The sequence below is a fragment of the Perca flavescens genome, chromosome 12, assembly GCF_004354835.1.
Source record: "Perca flavescens isolate YP-PL-M2 chromosome 12, PFLA_1.0, whole genome shotgun sequence".
NCBI lineage: Eukaryota > Metazoa > Chordata > Actinopteri > Perciformes > Percidae > Perca > Perca flavescens.
In genome coordinates, this window is record NC_041342.1 from 17,718,543 (window position 1) to 17,732,742 (window position 14,200).

At 38.0% G+C, this 14,200-nt stretch overlaps 3 protein-coding genes across 3 annotated transcripts; all 3 read left to right on the forward strand.

Annotated features, from left to right (window-relative positions):
* The first annotated feature begins 447 nt into the window (after positions 1-447).
* Positions 448-2,747, forward strand: LOC114565119 (protein THEM6-like). The gene is made up of 3 exons (XM_028592984.1): positions 448-580; positions 1,962-2,469; positions 2,547-2,747. The coding sequence occupies exons 2-3, from the start codon at positions 1,966-1,968 to the stop codon at positions 2,652-2,654; spliced, it is 612 nt and encodes a 203-aa protein (XP_028448785.1). The 5' UTR covers positions 448-580; positions 1,962-1,965; the 3' UTR covers positions 2,655-2,747.
* A 791-nt stretch (positions 2,748-3,538) lies between these two features.
* Positions 3,539-7,336, forward strand: LOC114565575 (protein THEM6). Its single transcript, XM_028593715.1, has 3 exons — positions 3,539-3,732; positions 4,995-5,499; positions 6,055-7,336. Exons 2-3 carry the CDS (start codon positions 4,999-5,001, stop codon positions 6,160-6,162), a joined length of 609 nt encoding a protein of 202 aa, XP_028449516.1. The 5' UTR covers positions 3,539-3,732; positions 4,995-4,998; the 3' UTR covers positions 6,163-7,336.
* Positions 7,337-8,325: 989 nt separating this feature from the next.
* ftr67 (finTRIM family, member 67) lies at positions 8,326-13,932 on the forward strand. Its single transcript, XM_028593611.1, has 7 exons — positions 8,326-9,032; positions 9,823-9,918; positions 10,077-10,310; positions 11,344-11,503; positions 11,601-11,714; positions 12,359-12,457; positions 13,372-13,932. Exons 1-7 carry the CDS (start codon positions 8,433-8,435, stop codon positions 13,437-13,439), a joined length of 1,371 nt encoding a protein of 456 aa, XP_028449412.1. The 5' UTR covers positions 8,326-8,432; the 3' UTR covers positions 13,440-13,932.
* Positions 13,933-14,200: the final 268 nt, after the last annotated feature.

Sequence of the window (14,200 nt, forward strand, 5' to 3'; positions counted from 1 at the left end):
ACTGAGTCTGCAGTTACTTTAGTTACTAAGATACGCTTCAACTTTTTCACACAGTTATCTCCCGTATCCCCATGTGACTTTGAGTTATTATCGTTTGTTCGTAGTATCAGAGACCGTTTAAGGAAATCTTTGCTAGTATTCTTCATGGATGTATTGGTATTCTTAGGTTAGCAGTCTAAAGGCATTAAATTACCTTATTACGTCCATTATATGGGACCAATAACCGCCGACAATTCTGCCCCTACGTAAGAGAGGAAGTGAATCACGTTGGCCTTCAAATTAAATTTCCTTGAATTAAGAAAACGATATTTAATGCAGTATATGCATACACGCGATATTAGTGGGACATTTCACAACATTAAAACGGATTTCTTAAAACATTTTCGTGTTTATACGCTTTGTTCCCGATTGATTTTCGAAAACTGCGTCAGTTATGCTCTTATTTTGAAGGCTGTAGCCGAATATATTAAAACGGTATCAAAAACTATCTTGTTGTACAGCACGCGTTACGTAGAGGGCTGGTGCTGGTATGCTGTCGACTCCGCAGATCTGAGTGGAATCAGGAGAAATCAGACAGCAGGTGAGTTTTTCTAGATTTCTCCTAAAAGTGTAAATCATTAACGTTGGTATATTTACTGTCTAAAGTTGTTTACGTTCGCCGAAAAGTTAAACTAAAATCTGTCAATACTAACGTTACCTCAACAGGTTGTTATACGTCTGACCTGCCAATACGACTTAACGTTTAAAATCACAAAATGTTACGGCATTATTTTTAACTCTTGTGAATGATATTTCAAGACAGCATTACTCTCAGACTGTAGCTAGTACTAACCAGACTAAATGCAGTAGTTTCGTGTAATCTAGTTCTGCAGTCATGTCACTGATTTCCTTATGGTTTATTTGAATTACCATTGTATGTAACGTTAGCTAGCAATAATCTCAGTTCGCATAGCCTTGGTAACAACTCCTTTAGCTAGTGGTTGGGGTTGTCTACAATCTTCAACTGATCATGCACTGAGAGGTTGAGTCAGCCTTGCTATCCTGCCTTTCCTGTAGAACCTGTTTACCTTCCTTCACGTTTAGTTAAATCACTTCACTGGTATCCTGAAAAGTGGAAACCCTGAAACTCGTTTTGAAACCGTCACGTTGAATCTCAATGGGTCTGCTGCCTGTAGTGTAATGCAAAAAAAAAAAAAAATTGAATAATTACATCCATACTGGGCCACAATTTTCATGTCAACATTACGGGGAACTCATCCCGGATTAAACCCATTTAATCACGCCAACATACTTTATTATTATTATTATTATTATTATTATTATTTTTTATTAACGTTACACTTTCCTCTCGCTTTTGTGAGAAATGTAAAATGAAATGCACATGCATGCATAAAAAGGATGAGAATTATTCATTATTGGCCACTATAAAACATTAAATCACTGTAGTCTAATTCACTGTCACCGTTTTATGGCGTTCAAGTGAGTCTCAAGCAGATACAGAGCCCCTGTTTGCCATTTGTGTTTTTGAGCCAATCAGAATATTATTGAATATAACACAAATAAGTAAAAATGGAGAATCATTTAAAAAAAAAAATAAAAAAAAATAATGGAATCTCTCATAAATACCTGCTTACTAAAGAAATCTTCCTTACAAGTCAAAGCAACACATCAGTAACTGATAAACGCTACAAACATGCAGATATGCAAATTTAACATTAATAGTAGCTGATATTAAGATTGTTAGTTTGTCATATTATTTTATGGAAGCTAGCAATATGATGAGTACAAGCTATTAAAATAACATTCAAGTTCTCTTCTACCTTTGTTTGTTAAATAACGAATCAAACACCATAACTATCATACATCTACCTGAGCTTGGCTGATTTTAATTACATCCTATCTACACATCACAGTAACCCCACTGCCTTCCTCTGCTTGTGTGGCGTGTTTCCTTTCTCCAGAGAGATGTGGTGGGTCCTGTGGGTGCTCGCCGCCTTGCTGGCTCTCTTCTGCAGTCTGGATGTGTGGTACTTCCTCCGGGTAGCTGCTGTGATTCTCCGGGCTTGGTTCCAGCCTCCAATCAGGGATGTCACAGCAGAGCAGATCCAAACAGGCCGGGTCACTCCCCATGACATTGACATGTGCCACATGAACAATGCTCGTTACCTCCGGGAGTGTGACTTTGCCCGCTTCTCTCTCTACATACGTAATGGTGTGTTCAAGGCATTGCGAGCACTCAAAGCTTCAATGGTAGTGGGGGCCACCACCATCCGTTACCGCAGGGCTCTGTTTATAGGTGAGGGGTACGAGCTGAGGAGTCGTATAGTCACTTGGGATGACAAAGCCTTTTTCCTGGAGCAGAGATTTGTGTCAACAAAAGATGGGTTGGTGTGTGCCGTCATGTACTGCAAGCAGAGCGTCATACGCAGCAGCCCAGACAAGATCATGCAGCACCTGTGTAAGCGGAAGGTAAGGACCGAATGATTAAATACATATGCAAATTTAGATAGTTAAAGAACATTGAGTCTATGGTGTGCTCCCTGCAGGTGGAGTGCCCTGAGTTTCCAGAGGACCTTCAGCACTGGGTCAACTTCATCTCGGCCAGCAGCCAGGCCCTCCGAGCCGAGAGTGGACTAGACGAGAAGAACAAATAAGACATTGCATGGGCAGCTTTAAGACTGGCTTTTTGTAAGACCATCTCAGGATTAAAAAGGCATTGGTTTTCTGTTCACATTACTTGACTTAAACACAGTCGTGCCTATGCATCTATATATCAACTATACACAAGAGTCCAAGGCAGAAGTATTTACTGTAAGCAAATCAATCATATTGGTCACAAATCAGAAAAAAAGATGTAACACAACTAGGCACGGGCCGGTATGAGAGTCTGACGGTATGATAACCTTCAGCAAAAATTTCACGGTATTGCAGTTACAGCTATGTATTATTTTTTAAATGTCTGGGTAAAAAAACAACTTTTTTTCCCATTGAACACCGTGTATTTTATTTTTAAACACACTGCACACTGGCAGGGAGAGGGATTTCTAAACTGCACTTTCTGTCCTTGAAGACTCCTAAAGAAACAGCTCGTGCTTTAAGAACGGTGAGACAGAAAATTGTAGTGGTTTTGCGGTATACCTTGAAACCGGTAACCGGCCCATGCCTAACCCTTGTTGACTTTGGGGCACATTGACCCGTTTTCAATTTTTGTTTTATATCAGAAAATATGGGACGTAGAAATAAGCGCTGAAAATGAAGAAAAATTTCAAAAAATTTAAAACGTTGGAAAAAGCAAAAACCAACTGTGAATAAAAGGTGTCAAAAACGTATTTTTTCAAGGTTGACGGGAAGACAACACAAGGGTTAAACACAATGAACAAGAATTTGACCAAGGTATTTTAACAACGAAGAAAGGAAAATTTGACAAACTGTCACATAAGTTATATTGTCTCTGTGACTAAAGGGGTGTGTCCAGTGTAGTGATACATATGGTATTAAATGTAAAATAAAGTAATTACACATTGGTAATTTTCCAATAGGTAAGACTTGACTAAATCCAGAAGGTGGCAGTAATGCACCACTATTAGGATACCAAGTGCCGTCAAATCTCAAAGAAGAAGAAGAGTTACGTTTCGTCACATACCCGGAAGTCATGTTCATTCATTCTACCGGTTTCTTCTTCAAGTTGTGGTCGTATCGCATCCCATGGTAACACTCTCTTCTGGACGCACGGTAAGTTGTACTGCCATAAAAAATAAGTCTGCTGTATTTGTGGTTATGTTTTAAATTTCGACAGTGAGAAAAATTAAAACAGCGACTTTCACACGTCAAGAGAATGGTCTCTATTCTACAAGGCCACCATCTGCAGGTAGCTAGCAGCTAAGCTAACAGATTTGGCTGTCAGCAGGTTGCGCCCCGATCATTTGCATTGAGCTTTCAAGGTTGAAGTGAGTGATTATAGGGATATGATGCTTCCGTATTGTTTAGCTGTAATATAAAGCCAATGAATGGAGAAAAAAAAATGCACACCTTTTTCTACACGTCTGTACTGACATTGATGAGGTCAAAGGAGAATGTGATTAAATACTGAGTTATTAGTTAGAATTTAGAAAACAAGCATTTTTTTTTAAAGGAAATTGCTATCATGAACTTGTAATATGTGTCATATAATTTTCCTTTAAATTAGTTTGTTTCTTGTCATTAATGTTTTATAATATATTACTATACTGTTTTTAAAAATATATTTGATATTCTATTGCATTATATCCTTTGTTATATTGCTGTAACGTACTATATATTATTATTACTACCTTTCACCTTATACTATATCTCATATTCCATACTATATCATAATTTACCATATACTAGAGCTGGGCAATATATTGATATATCGATATGTTATGAGACTAGATATCGTCTTAGATTTTGGATATTGTAATATCGTGATATTACATAAGTGTAGTCTTTTCCTGGTTTTAAAGGCTGCGTTACAGTAAAGTGATGTCATTTTCTGAACTCACCAGACTGTTGTAATTGTTCTATTATTTGCCTTTACCCACTTAGTCATTATATCCACATTACTGATGATTATTTATCAAAAATCTCACTGTGTAAATATTTTGTGAAAGCACCAATAGTCAACAGTACGATATCGTTGCGGTATCGATATCGAGGTATTTGGTCAAAAATATTGTGATATTTGATTTTCTCCATATCGCCCAGCCTTATACTATATTATATTAATATGTTAGATTTTGCATCATATTTTATATGAATGCTTCTATATTAATACAAACTCTAAATACCATTACTTAATCATATGTCTGCTGTCACTTTAACCACACCATGTCACTTTACCTTGCAATTTTGTCTCCAAATTCTCTTGTATAGTTTTCTATTTTAATTAGATCTGTACTATTGCTATTGTCCTTGTGCTGCTGCAACAACAACAACAACAACAGAATTTTTTTATCTTATTTGGACTGTTGTTCCAGAGAGATGTTGCTGCTGGTGCTGGGTGCCCTCCTCCTGCTCTTCTGCAGTCTGGATGTATGGTACTTCCTGCGGGGGGTCCAGGTGTTCTTCCAGGCATGGTTCCAACCCAGAATATGGGACTTGCTGGTTGAACAAACCATTGATGGCATGGTCCTTCCCCATGATTTGGACTACATGGGCCACATGAACAACTCCCGATATCTAAGGGAGTGTGACTTTGCCCGTTTCCACCATTATATGCGAAACGGGCTGTTAATGGCCTCACGGAAACTGGGAGCCAGAATGGTGGTAGGGGCCTCCACCATCCGGTACCGCCGCTCCTTGGCCTTCTGTGAGGCTTTTGAGATTCGGACCAAAATAGTGGGATGGGATGAGAAGGCGTTTTACTTGGAGCAGCGGTTTGTGTCCAAGAAAGATGGTTTTGTCTCTGCTATCATGCTTTGCAGACAGAACGTGGTGCACTGCAGCCCAGAGAGCATTATCGAGTTTGTCTGCAAAAGAAAGGTGAGGAATAGCTGGAGATGAAGAAAAGTATTGGTATGACTCTTGTAGGGTTGCAAATGAAAATGATTTTTGTTATCAATTTATCTGCTTTAATCTGCTTTGGGTTTCCCCCAAACAACACTCAAAAACATAAAAATATTATGTTTACTATTAAATAAGACAAAGAAAAAAAGCATATCTGCAAGGTGGAAAAGCTGGACCTCGAAAATATTTTGCATTTTTGATTGAGAAATGACTTAAAGATACTGACCATCAAACTACAGTAGTTACTAGATTTTCTGTTGATCGACTGATTGATTGATTGATTGATTGATTAATCAACTAATAATTTATATTGGTTATGTTACGTTATTTGCGACCAATAGTCCAAAATCCAAAATGGAGTTTTCTTTCTCATCAAATCCTCACATTTTGGAAACTGCAGCATGGAAGTGTTTTGCCTTTTTCTTTAAAACATTTGTATTTAAATGATCAAACTTGACAATTGTCTGTCAATAGTTTCAGCTCTATAATGTGGCATTATTCTTCTTTGGCTAATTTTGTGTTTGTGTGCAGATTGAGTGCCCCGAGTTTCCTGAAGACCTCAAACACTGGATCAGCTTCATCTCAGCCAGCAGCCAGGCACTGAGAGCCGAGAGTGGACTGGAAGAGAAGAACAAGTGAAGCCCCACACCATGTATCATGAGTGTAGGCCCACATATAATTTGCATTGCACGCACATACTGTATACAGTAAACATACATGCACACAAACAGTTAAACATCGTAGAGAGTTTTTAGTTTACTTACAACATTCAATTGATCTCCGTTTTCGGTCCGCTCCTTCCTGCTGTGTATTTTTGTATGATTTGAACAGAAATACTGAACTTATTACAAAACTTGAACTGTAAGATATTCCATGTTTTAAAATGCACTATATGCATTGGGATCATATTGAAAGTTCTCTCGGAATAAAGTGACACAAGAATGTAGCTTTATTCTTGCAGCTTATAGACTGGCGTTAGACATCTCATCTCATTTTAGCAAAATCCTCTAAATTCAGATAAGCATGCAGACTAAAAGTTAATCTTCCACTGACATCAATGCATGTTTTTAAACAGATCCAGTCTTTTGTGCCCGTTTCTCTTGATTAGCCGTAGTTTACAGTTATAACTTCAGAGAATTATAACTTTTTACAAAAAAAGGTAAGTTTGATGAAATACTTGAATGGACATCATGAACATGTTTTGAACTGTTTTAATATTCCCATCAGCATTTTGCACAACACAAAGTAACCCAAGTGAGTAGACAAACTGAATTCCTGTTAACAATCTGAAAGGGAATATTTGATTTTGAGGGATCCTTTTAATCAGTACAGTATTGTTCTGTTACTCACTGTATAACACATGCTTTTAGAGGGTATGCTTCTAGATTGGAATTGCATGTCATTTTAAGAGAAAGTGCTCAAATCCAAAGGCACATTAAGCAAATTGTTAATATGAGGTTGCTGGCAACTTTTTGAAACCCGCAATGCACGATAAACACTGATGTTAGGATGATGCTCGGTGTTTTGAAATCTGGAACCTTCCCTTTTAATGCTTCAAAGCTTTATTTTGTGACCAAAGTAATGTATTGTTCTGTATGAAGAGGAAACAAAATCAATATTTAAAGATGTATAACCTGTTATTTATGTTGTTGATACACTGAAAATCCTGCTTGATTAATTTAAGTTTGAAGAAATTCACTGTCCTTTTATTTTCCACATATATTATTTATGATGTATTTAAATGGGTTAATTACCTACTGTTTGTTGTGTTTACGTATTTAAAGGCATTTTAAATAAATGCATTGGAAAACCATGTTTCTGTGACTGAGCTTGCCTTTTAAGTGCTTGTTATTCAGCAATAACCTGACCTACTAATGTACTGTGGTTTGCGATTCTATATTTATGACCTATATTTGTACCTCACTTTTTACTGCACAACATATATCTGGCAGCTATAGTTATCATTTGCATATTAAGATTTAACATTAAAAATGTGATTGTTTTAACTGCCCACATTATATATAACGTACATATAACCTTAGCTGGACCTCAATCAGCTCTATTACAAATTATTCCTACGTTAATGCATCAATAATAATACAGTAAAATACAATATTATTAGTATCTGCTACATAATGTAAAAGTACATTTAGCTTATAATACGTTTGTACTTTTCCTCAATTATGATTTTAAACGCAGTACTTTTAACTTGTAATGGAATACTATGTATTAAAAGACTTGAGTACCACTGGCTTGGACACAGACAGTAAAGTTTAGTTTCCAACAGCAACAATTCGATCTGCACTTCATTACACTATATCTATCTATCTATCTATCTATCTATCTATCTAGAGAGAGAGAGAGAGAGAGAGAGCCAGGTAGCTTGTGAATTTCACCAAGAGATCAATAAGTCTTACCCATAATTATATATATAAATGATAATGTATTTGTTTATTGTATTTTGTTGTATTGTATTGTATAAATTTGCGAAATGTAGTGCAGTAAAAAGTACAATATTTGCCACTGAACTGTAGTGGAATAACGTTAGAAGTATGAAGTATGGAAAATTATACTCAAGTACAAGTAGCCTACTTCAAAATTGTACTTAAGTACTTACAAATACACAGATTCACAACATAGAGAGGCAAACTAATACCCTACATAAAATAAAAAACTTTCATCACTTCGTTTCCATTTTTTAATTGAGTGATTACGATTGAATGTTACTATTTAACATTATTTTGAAATTAAGTGTTTTTTTTTAAAGATTAAATTCCTTACAGCCGTTTCCGGTGACGCCTCTCTGGCCACGCCCGCTTCTTGTCACTTCCTGTAAACAAAGCAGCAGCTGTCTGTCAGATTCCTGTGTTTTCGCTCATTTTCTACGCCAACTTCAGCGTTTTTCGACGATGGCTCAAGGCGGAGTGGTCCTGGACAAGGACCAGTTCAACTGCTCGATATGTCTGGACGTGCTGAGGGACCCTGTAACCATCCCCTGTGGACACAGCTACTGCTCGGAGTGTATCCAGAACTACTGGGACCAGGACGACTACCTGGGGATCTTCGTCTGCCCGCAGTGCAGGCACAACTTCAACCCGAGGCCAGTTCTCGCCAGAAACACCATGTTAGCCGACGTGGTGGAGAAATTCAAAAAGACTGGACTCCAAAATGCAACAACGACGACTGGAAGTCAAAATTTCGCTGAGGCCGACGACGTGGAGTGCGACGTGTGCACCGGGAGGAAAAACAAAGCGGTGAAGTCTTGTCTGGTGTGTCTGGCCTCCTACTGCGACGTCCACCTCCAGCCTCACTACGAATCGGCTGCTTTCAAGAAGCACAGGCTGGTGTCGGCCTCCAAAAAACTCCAAGAGACGATCTGTGGTCGACACGACAAGCTACTGGAGGTGTACTGCCGCACCGACAAACAGTGCATCTGTTACCTGTGTCTGACGGATGAACACAAAGGCCACGACACGGTGCTGGCTGAGGCAGAGATACAACAGAAGCAGGTAATCCGTTCAATCAAAGCATCTGATTGATTCAAGATAAGGCTGTTGATATGAGACAGTACTATCATCACCCCCCTCCCCCCCCATATCGACCCGGGTCTGATGTGATCTACATGGTGTAAAAGCAGTGAAATTGTCCATTACGTACTTCTCTTTTACATATTTTATTAATGTATTTAAACAGCTATTCTCATTGAGATTAAGGTGTCTGAATGAACATAGTCAATATAAGTATCGACAAACAGGAATCCACAACAGCACAATTTACAAACAAAATATACATCTGTTCCACATTAAAGAAAACAAGTACAAGTGGCTTATGAAATGAAAGCTATAATGTTTTGAAAAGAAAAGAAATAGATTTTAATTTAAAACCATTTTTGTAATGTTTACAGTTCTCTGGTATAATGTGCTCTGGATGGTGAAAAAATGTAGTGAAATCACTCTTTTCTTCAGTTTTACAAGTACAATAAAGTAGTCACAAATCTTAAAGGATTTTAAAAAGGAGGATTTTAGAGTCTCAATGTTAATCTAGTCCTGGTTTGATAAATGTAAGTACAGTAGTTTTTTTTTAATCTAGATCTGATCTGCTGGAGAAAAAGCTATTATATGGCTTTTTCTATTTTCACAAATAATAGAAAGGTTCCACAGATCTGAAATGGGGTTTTAAACAGCATGAACATGGACACATGGACGATATATTGAAACCAGTAGTCGTTGTATTTGGCAAAATATAACACAGTGTCATATAACTATGAAGACCAGAAGTTTTCCCACTATTTTCCCGCAGAGGCAGCTTGGTGACATGAAGCAGAGCTCTCAGCTGAGAATTCATCAAAGGGAAAAGGGTGTCCAGGAGATCAGACAAGCCATTTTCTCTCTCACTGTAAGTGCCAACATCCCTTTTGGTCTGATATACAAATACAGTAGATCATAGGTGCTAAAATAGGTCTCACCTCTTTCAGATTTCTTTTAACAGTTCCTAATTTGACAGTTGACACACAATGCCTTCTATATGTTACGTCTATATGTTTCTCCCTCCAGCGCTCTGCTCGGGCAGCAGCAGAGGAGAGCGACGCCGTCTTTACTGAACTGATTCGGTCGATCGAGCTGAAGCGTTTCGAGGTGAGAGAGCTGATTAAAGCCCAGGAAAAGAAGACGGTCAGTCAGGCCGAGCAACTGCTGGAGAAGATCCAGAAGGAGATCGCTGAGCTGAAGAAGAACGAGACTGAACTGGACAAACTTACCCATGCTGAGGACCATGTCCATTTCCTTCAGGTAACAATGTTCAGATTGGTGGTGGAAAGTAACTAAGTACATTTACATAAGTACTGTAAAGTACAAATACCTCGATATTGTACTTGAGTATTTCTGTTGTCTGCTACTTCATACTTCTACTCCGCTACATTTCAGAGGGAAATATTTCACTTTGTACTTCACTACATAAATTCATGACCTCTGAAGTTATTTTCCAAAATAAGATTTTATATTCTAAACATATGATCAATTTATAAAATATGATGCCTTATTCGGTGCACAACATTTGCATATTGAGTAATTTTAGTCCTACGTCTTTTTTTTTGTCAAGTAAAATATATACTAATTTTTAAGCTGTACTATTCCAAACTGTTTGAAAGCAAATTAACCATAATAATGACTACATTGAATATTTTAAGTGTATTTTGCTAACAATACTTCAATACTTTTACTTAAGTAGGATTTTGAACTTTTACTTGCAATGAAGTATCTTTTATAGTGTGGTATTACTACTTTTACTTTAGTAAAGGATCTGAATACTTCGTTGGGTCTGGGAACTCACCATTGACAGCACTCAATCCGAGGGGCGGGATAAACGGTTGTCTTTCAAATTCCCTCTGCACGTAATAGGACAGTGCTACAACCAGGCAGAGCAACGAAGAAGGTAGTGGAGCGTGTTGATGGATTAAACTTTTGCTGTATCTGGTTGGCAAAACCCCGAACACATCTTCCTTTTTTAAGAATGATTTCTGTGCCGTTCTTTGTTCTTTTCTCAAAGAAAAGCTTAACTCCAAGTCTTCCAGAAGACCGCTGTTCCCAGCGGCAGCAGCCATAAGCCCGCCCACCGACTCTATACACGATGGGATTGGCCCGGCCAGAGTTTGGTTTTTCCAGCTCGCAAGCCAACGGAGAGTGCCTAGACCCCCCTGGCTGCAAAATACATTTGCTGCTGCTAGGGTGCGTCTAGATTTCTAGGCTACCAAACAGGGTGATTTGTTCAGATTTCCGGCACGGTAACACATCTCAAACGCTCGGTCTCTGTTTGTCTTTCCAGAGTTTTGAGTCTTTCCATGCTCCACCTGTGCTGTCAGCGTTGCCTACGGTCACCATTGACCCCAACCTCACCTTTGGCCCCGTGATGACAGCTGTGTCCGATTTTAAAGGACTGTTGCTGGAGGTCTGCCAGGGAGGATTTGTCAGCATCTATGAGAGAGGTAGATAGACAAAGGGTTATATCAAGTTTGTGTTTTTATATGATACAAATGATTCGGTCAACTCTGTTTATGTGATATTCTTCTTTTTTTTTTTTAGTGAGAGATGTAGTGATTGTAGGTACTCCAAATCCTGCTGTACAGCTGGACACAACACAGCCCATGGGCCAGTCCAGTGATGGTGAATCAGCTGTACAAATGGAAGCAGCACTAGGTGAGAGTATAAACATTTTCATGCTCTTTAGAATATGATTTGCATTAGTCAGTCCCACAATTACAGCTTTAAATACAAGTGGTAAAACACCACACAACTTTTGGTTGTCAGGGATGTGGGTGGTGATGGCGCAGTGGATATGACACATGCCTTTGGTGTGGGAGACCCAGGTTTGATTTCCACTGCGATACATCAACCAATGTGTCCCTGAGCTAGTTGCTCCAGAGGCGTGCGACCTCTGACATATATAGCAGTTGTAAGTCACTTTGGATAAAAGCATCAGCTAAATTACATGTAATGTAATCTATCAACTATGCCTGCCAAAAAAATGTGATATGAACACCATACATTCATGCACTTGGTAAATAAATATCATCTGTGCTTCTTTACATTGATAGTTTCCATTTAGTCTGTCTGTGATATTTAAAATGTCTTAAATTTGACTGGTTGATCCCTGCAGAAACCCTGTTTGTGCATCCCATCCTAACCACATTATCATGCGCACAAACACCTCACTCAACATGTTTGTTTATAGTAGAGTTTGCTGAATCTGCCCAAGTGGAAGGATGACAGTGCTGCAGACTCTGACAGTTTGGACAGCTGAGACTGTGCAGTCACAGTGTTTGTTCTCTTTGTGCTTTCAGTGATCCCACCACCTGGCCTAGAACAAAGTCCTGTGAACCCTCTCAACCCTTTCCTCCCTCCTGGATCTGCTGTGCCCACCTTTGCCTTCTCACCATTTGGTAAATAGAGCTACTGTATTATCAAAAAAAAGAAATGTATATCAGCATTAAACAGCGTGTAGAGTCGATTTTACACAAGAAAACAAAATGTAAAACATATCACAAATGTTATCATTTTAGTGACAGACAGAGAGAAACACATTCAGTATAATATATAACATAAATCCTGCAGTGGTGGAAGAAGTATTGAGATCTTTGGCTGAAATTAAAGTAACAATACCACAACATAAACCACGCATAAAGGTCCTGTATTTATAATTTTACCTAAATAGAAGTGCACTTAATATTTAAAGTATTAGAGTGCTATTATATTACTGGACTATAATTACGGATTACTAAGAAAGCAGCATTTTAATATTATTGAGAGGATTGCATGTCTTACCTTGTCAAAACAGCTGTCACTCAGCTGCCTCCTCTGTGCTTTCTTCTGTGTACCTGTCACTTTTTTCATTGTTCGTTCTTGATCACTTTGATCCATGCATACTGGGATTTTGTGTCAAATTATGAAAATGTGCATAGATTTATTATGACACAACAGGTAACTAACAGGTGAGTTGTGGATATTTAAATAATTGAAAATAAAATATATTTTAAATAAGTAAAGGAAACTTTGTACTGTAGATTTTTTTCATCTGTGGTAATTTAGTGTTTTTTAAAATTCAATCTTACATTGACATCTTAAGTGTATGGGGGTTTATTTGTAATAATATAATTACTGCAATTAAAATGATTTCATTGCATTGCATCTTGCTGGATAAATGGTTCTGTATGCTCGCTCGTTACTACCCACTACAGATCATGTCCAGGAATATATTATATATTTGTAAGCTCTTTCTCGAACATATCCTTCTTGTCCTAATGTTTTTGTCACCTCAGGGTGCTGTAGACTAATAATTCCTGTTCTGTCTGCTCAGGCTCTAAACTCTCCTCAGGATCCAGACAGAGGAACCTTCAGCGCCGCGCTCACCCCAGGAGGAAATAGACTTGTAGTGGACATCAAAATCAACATTTAACATGCACCCACACGGGCTGAATGTCATTATACCTCAGTGCTCTTCTCTCACAAATCTGTACCAACACTTGTAAATTGTACATTTCATAATTAATCTTTTAGTATTATTTAATTGCTGTGTTTTGATCCATCAGCTATACTTGCATCTTGCACTATACTGTAGGTGGGAAAGAGAAAAGGAAAGTATTTAGTGCCACATTAGATCACATTGACAATGCATTTACTTGAGTTATAAGCAGCCTAAAACATGACTGACTCACTGCATCTTATTTCAGTATTTGAAAAGAAATGTCATTGACATTTAGTGAAGTTTAAGTTAATTTTAACAATGTAATTCTTTTATAAAGATTTTTCCTTTTTTAACCAAAACAACATAACCATACGTTTGCTTTACAGACACGTGTAATGATATATTGTGATTTGTGACATGCTGACATTAAAAAAAGCAAACACACTTGTAAAACTAGTCTTTCTCAAGCGTGCTGTTTATTTGCATGGAGTATGGTTTACATTGCATTGTACAAATACAGGCACTAGGTGTGTGATGTAAAAGTGGAATAGCAGGTTGACTGCGCACACAAACACACTGCAGTGCTTTTGTGTAAAAGGCTATATGTCATATAATATTCATAGGTCAGTGCATGTAATATGAACTCCCCTTATGTATCGGAGAGGTGCTTCAATAGAAGGTTGTTCATTGCACAGTTTGCTTTATCTGGGAGGGACAGCCT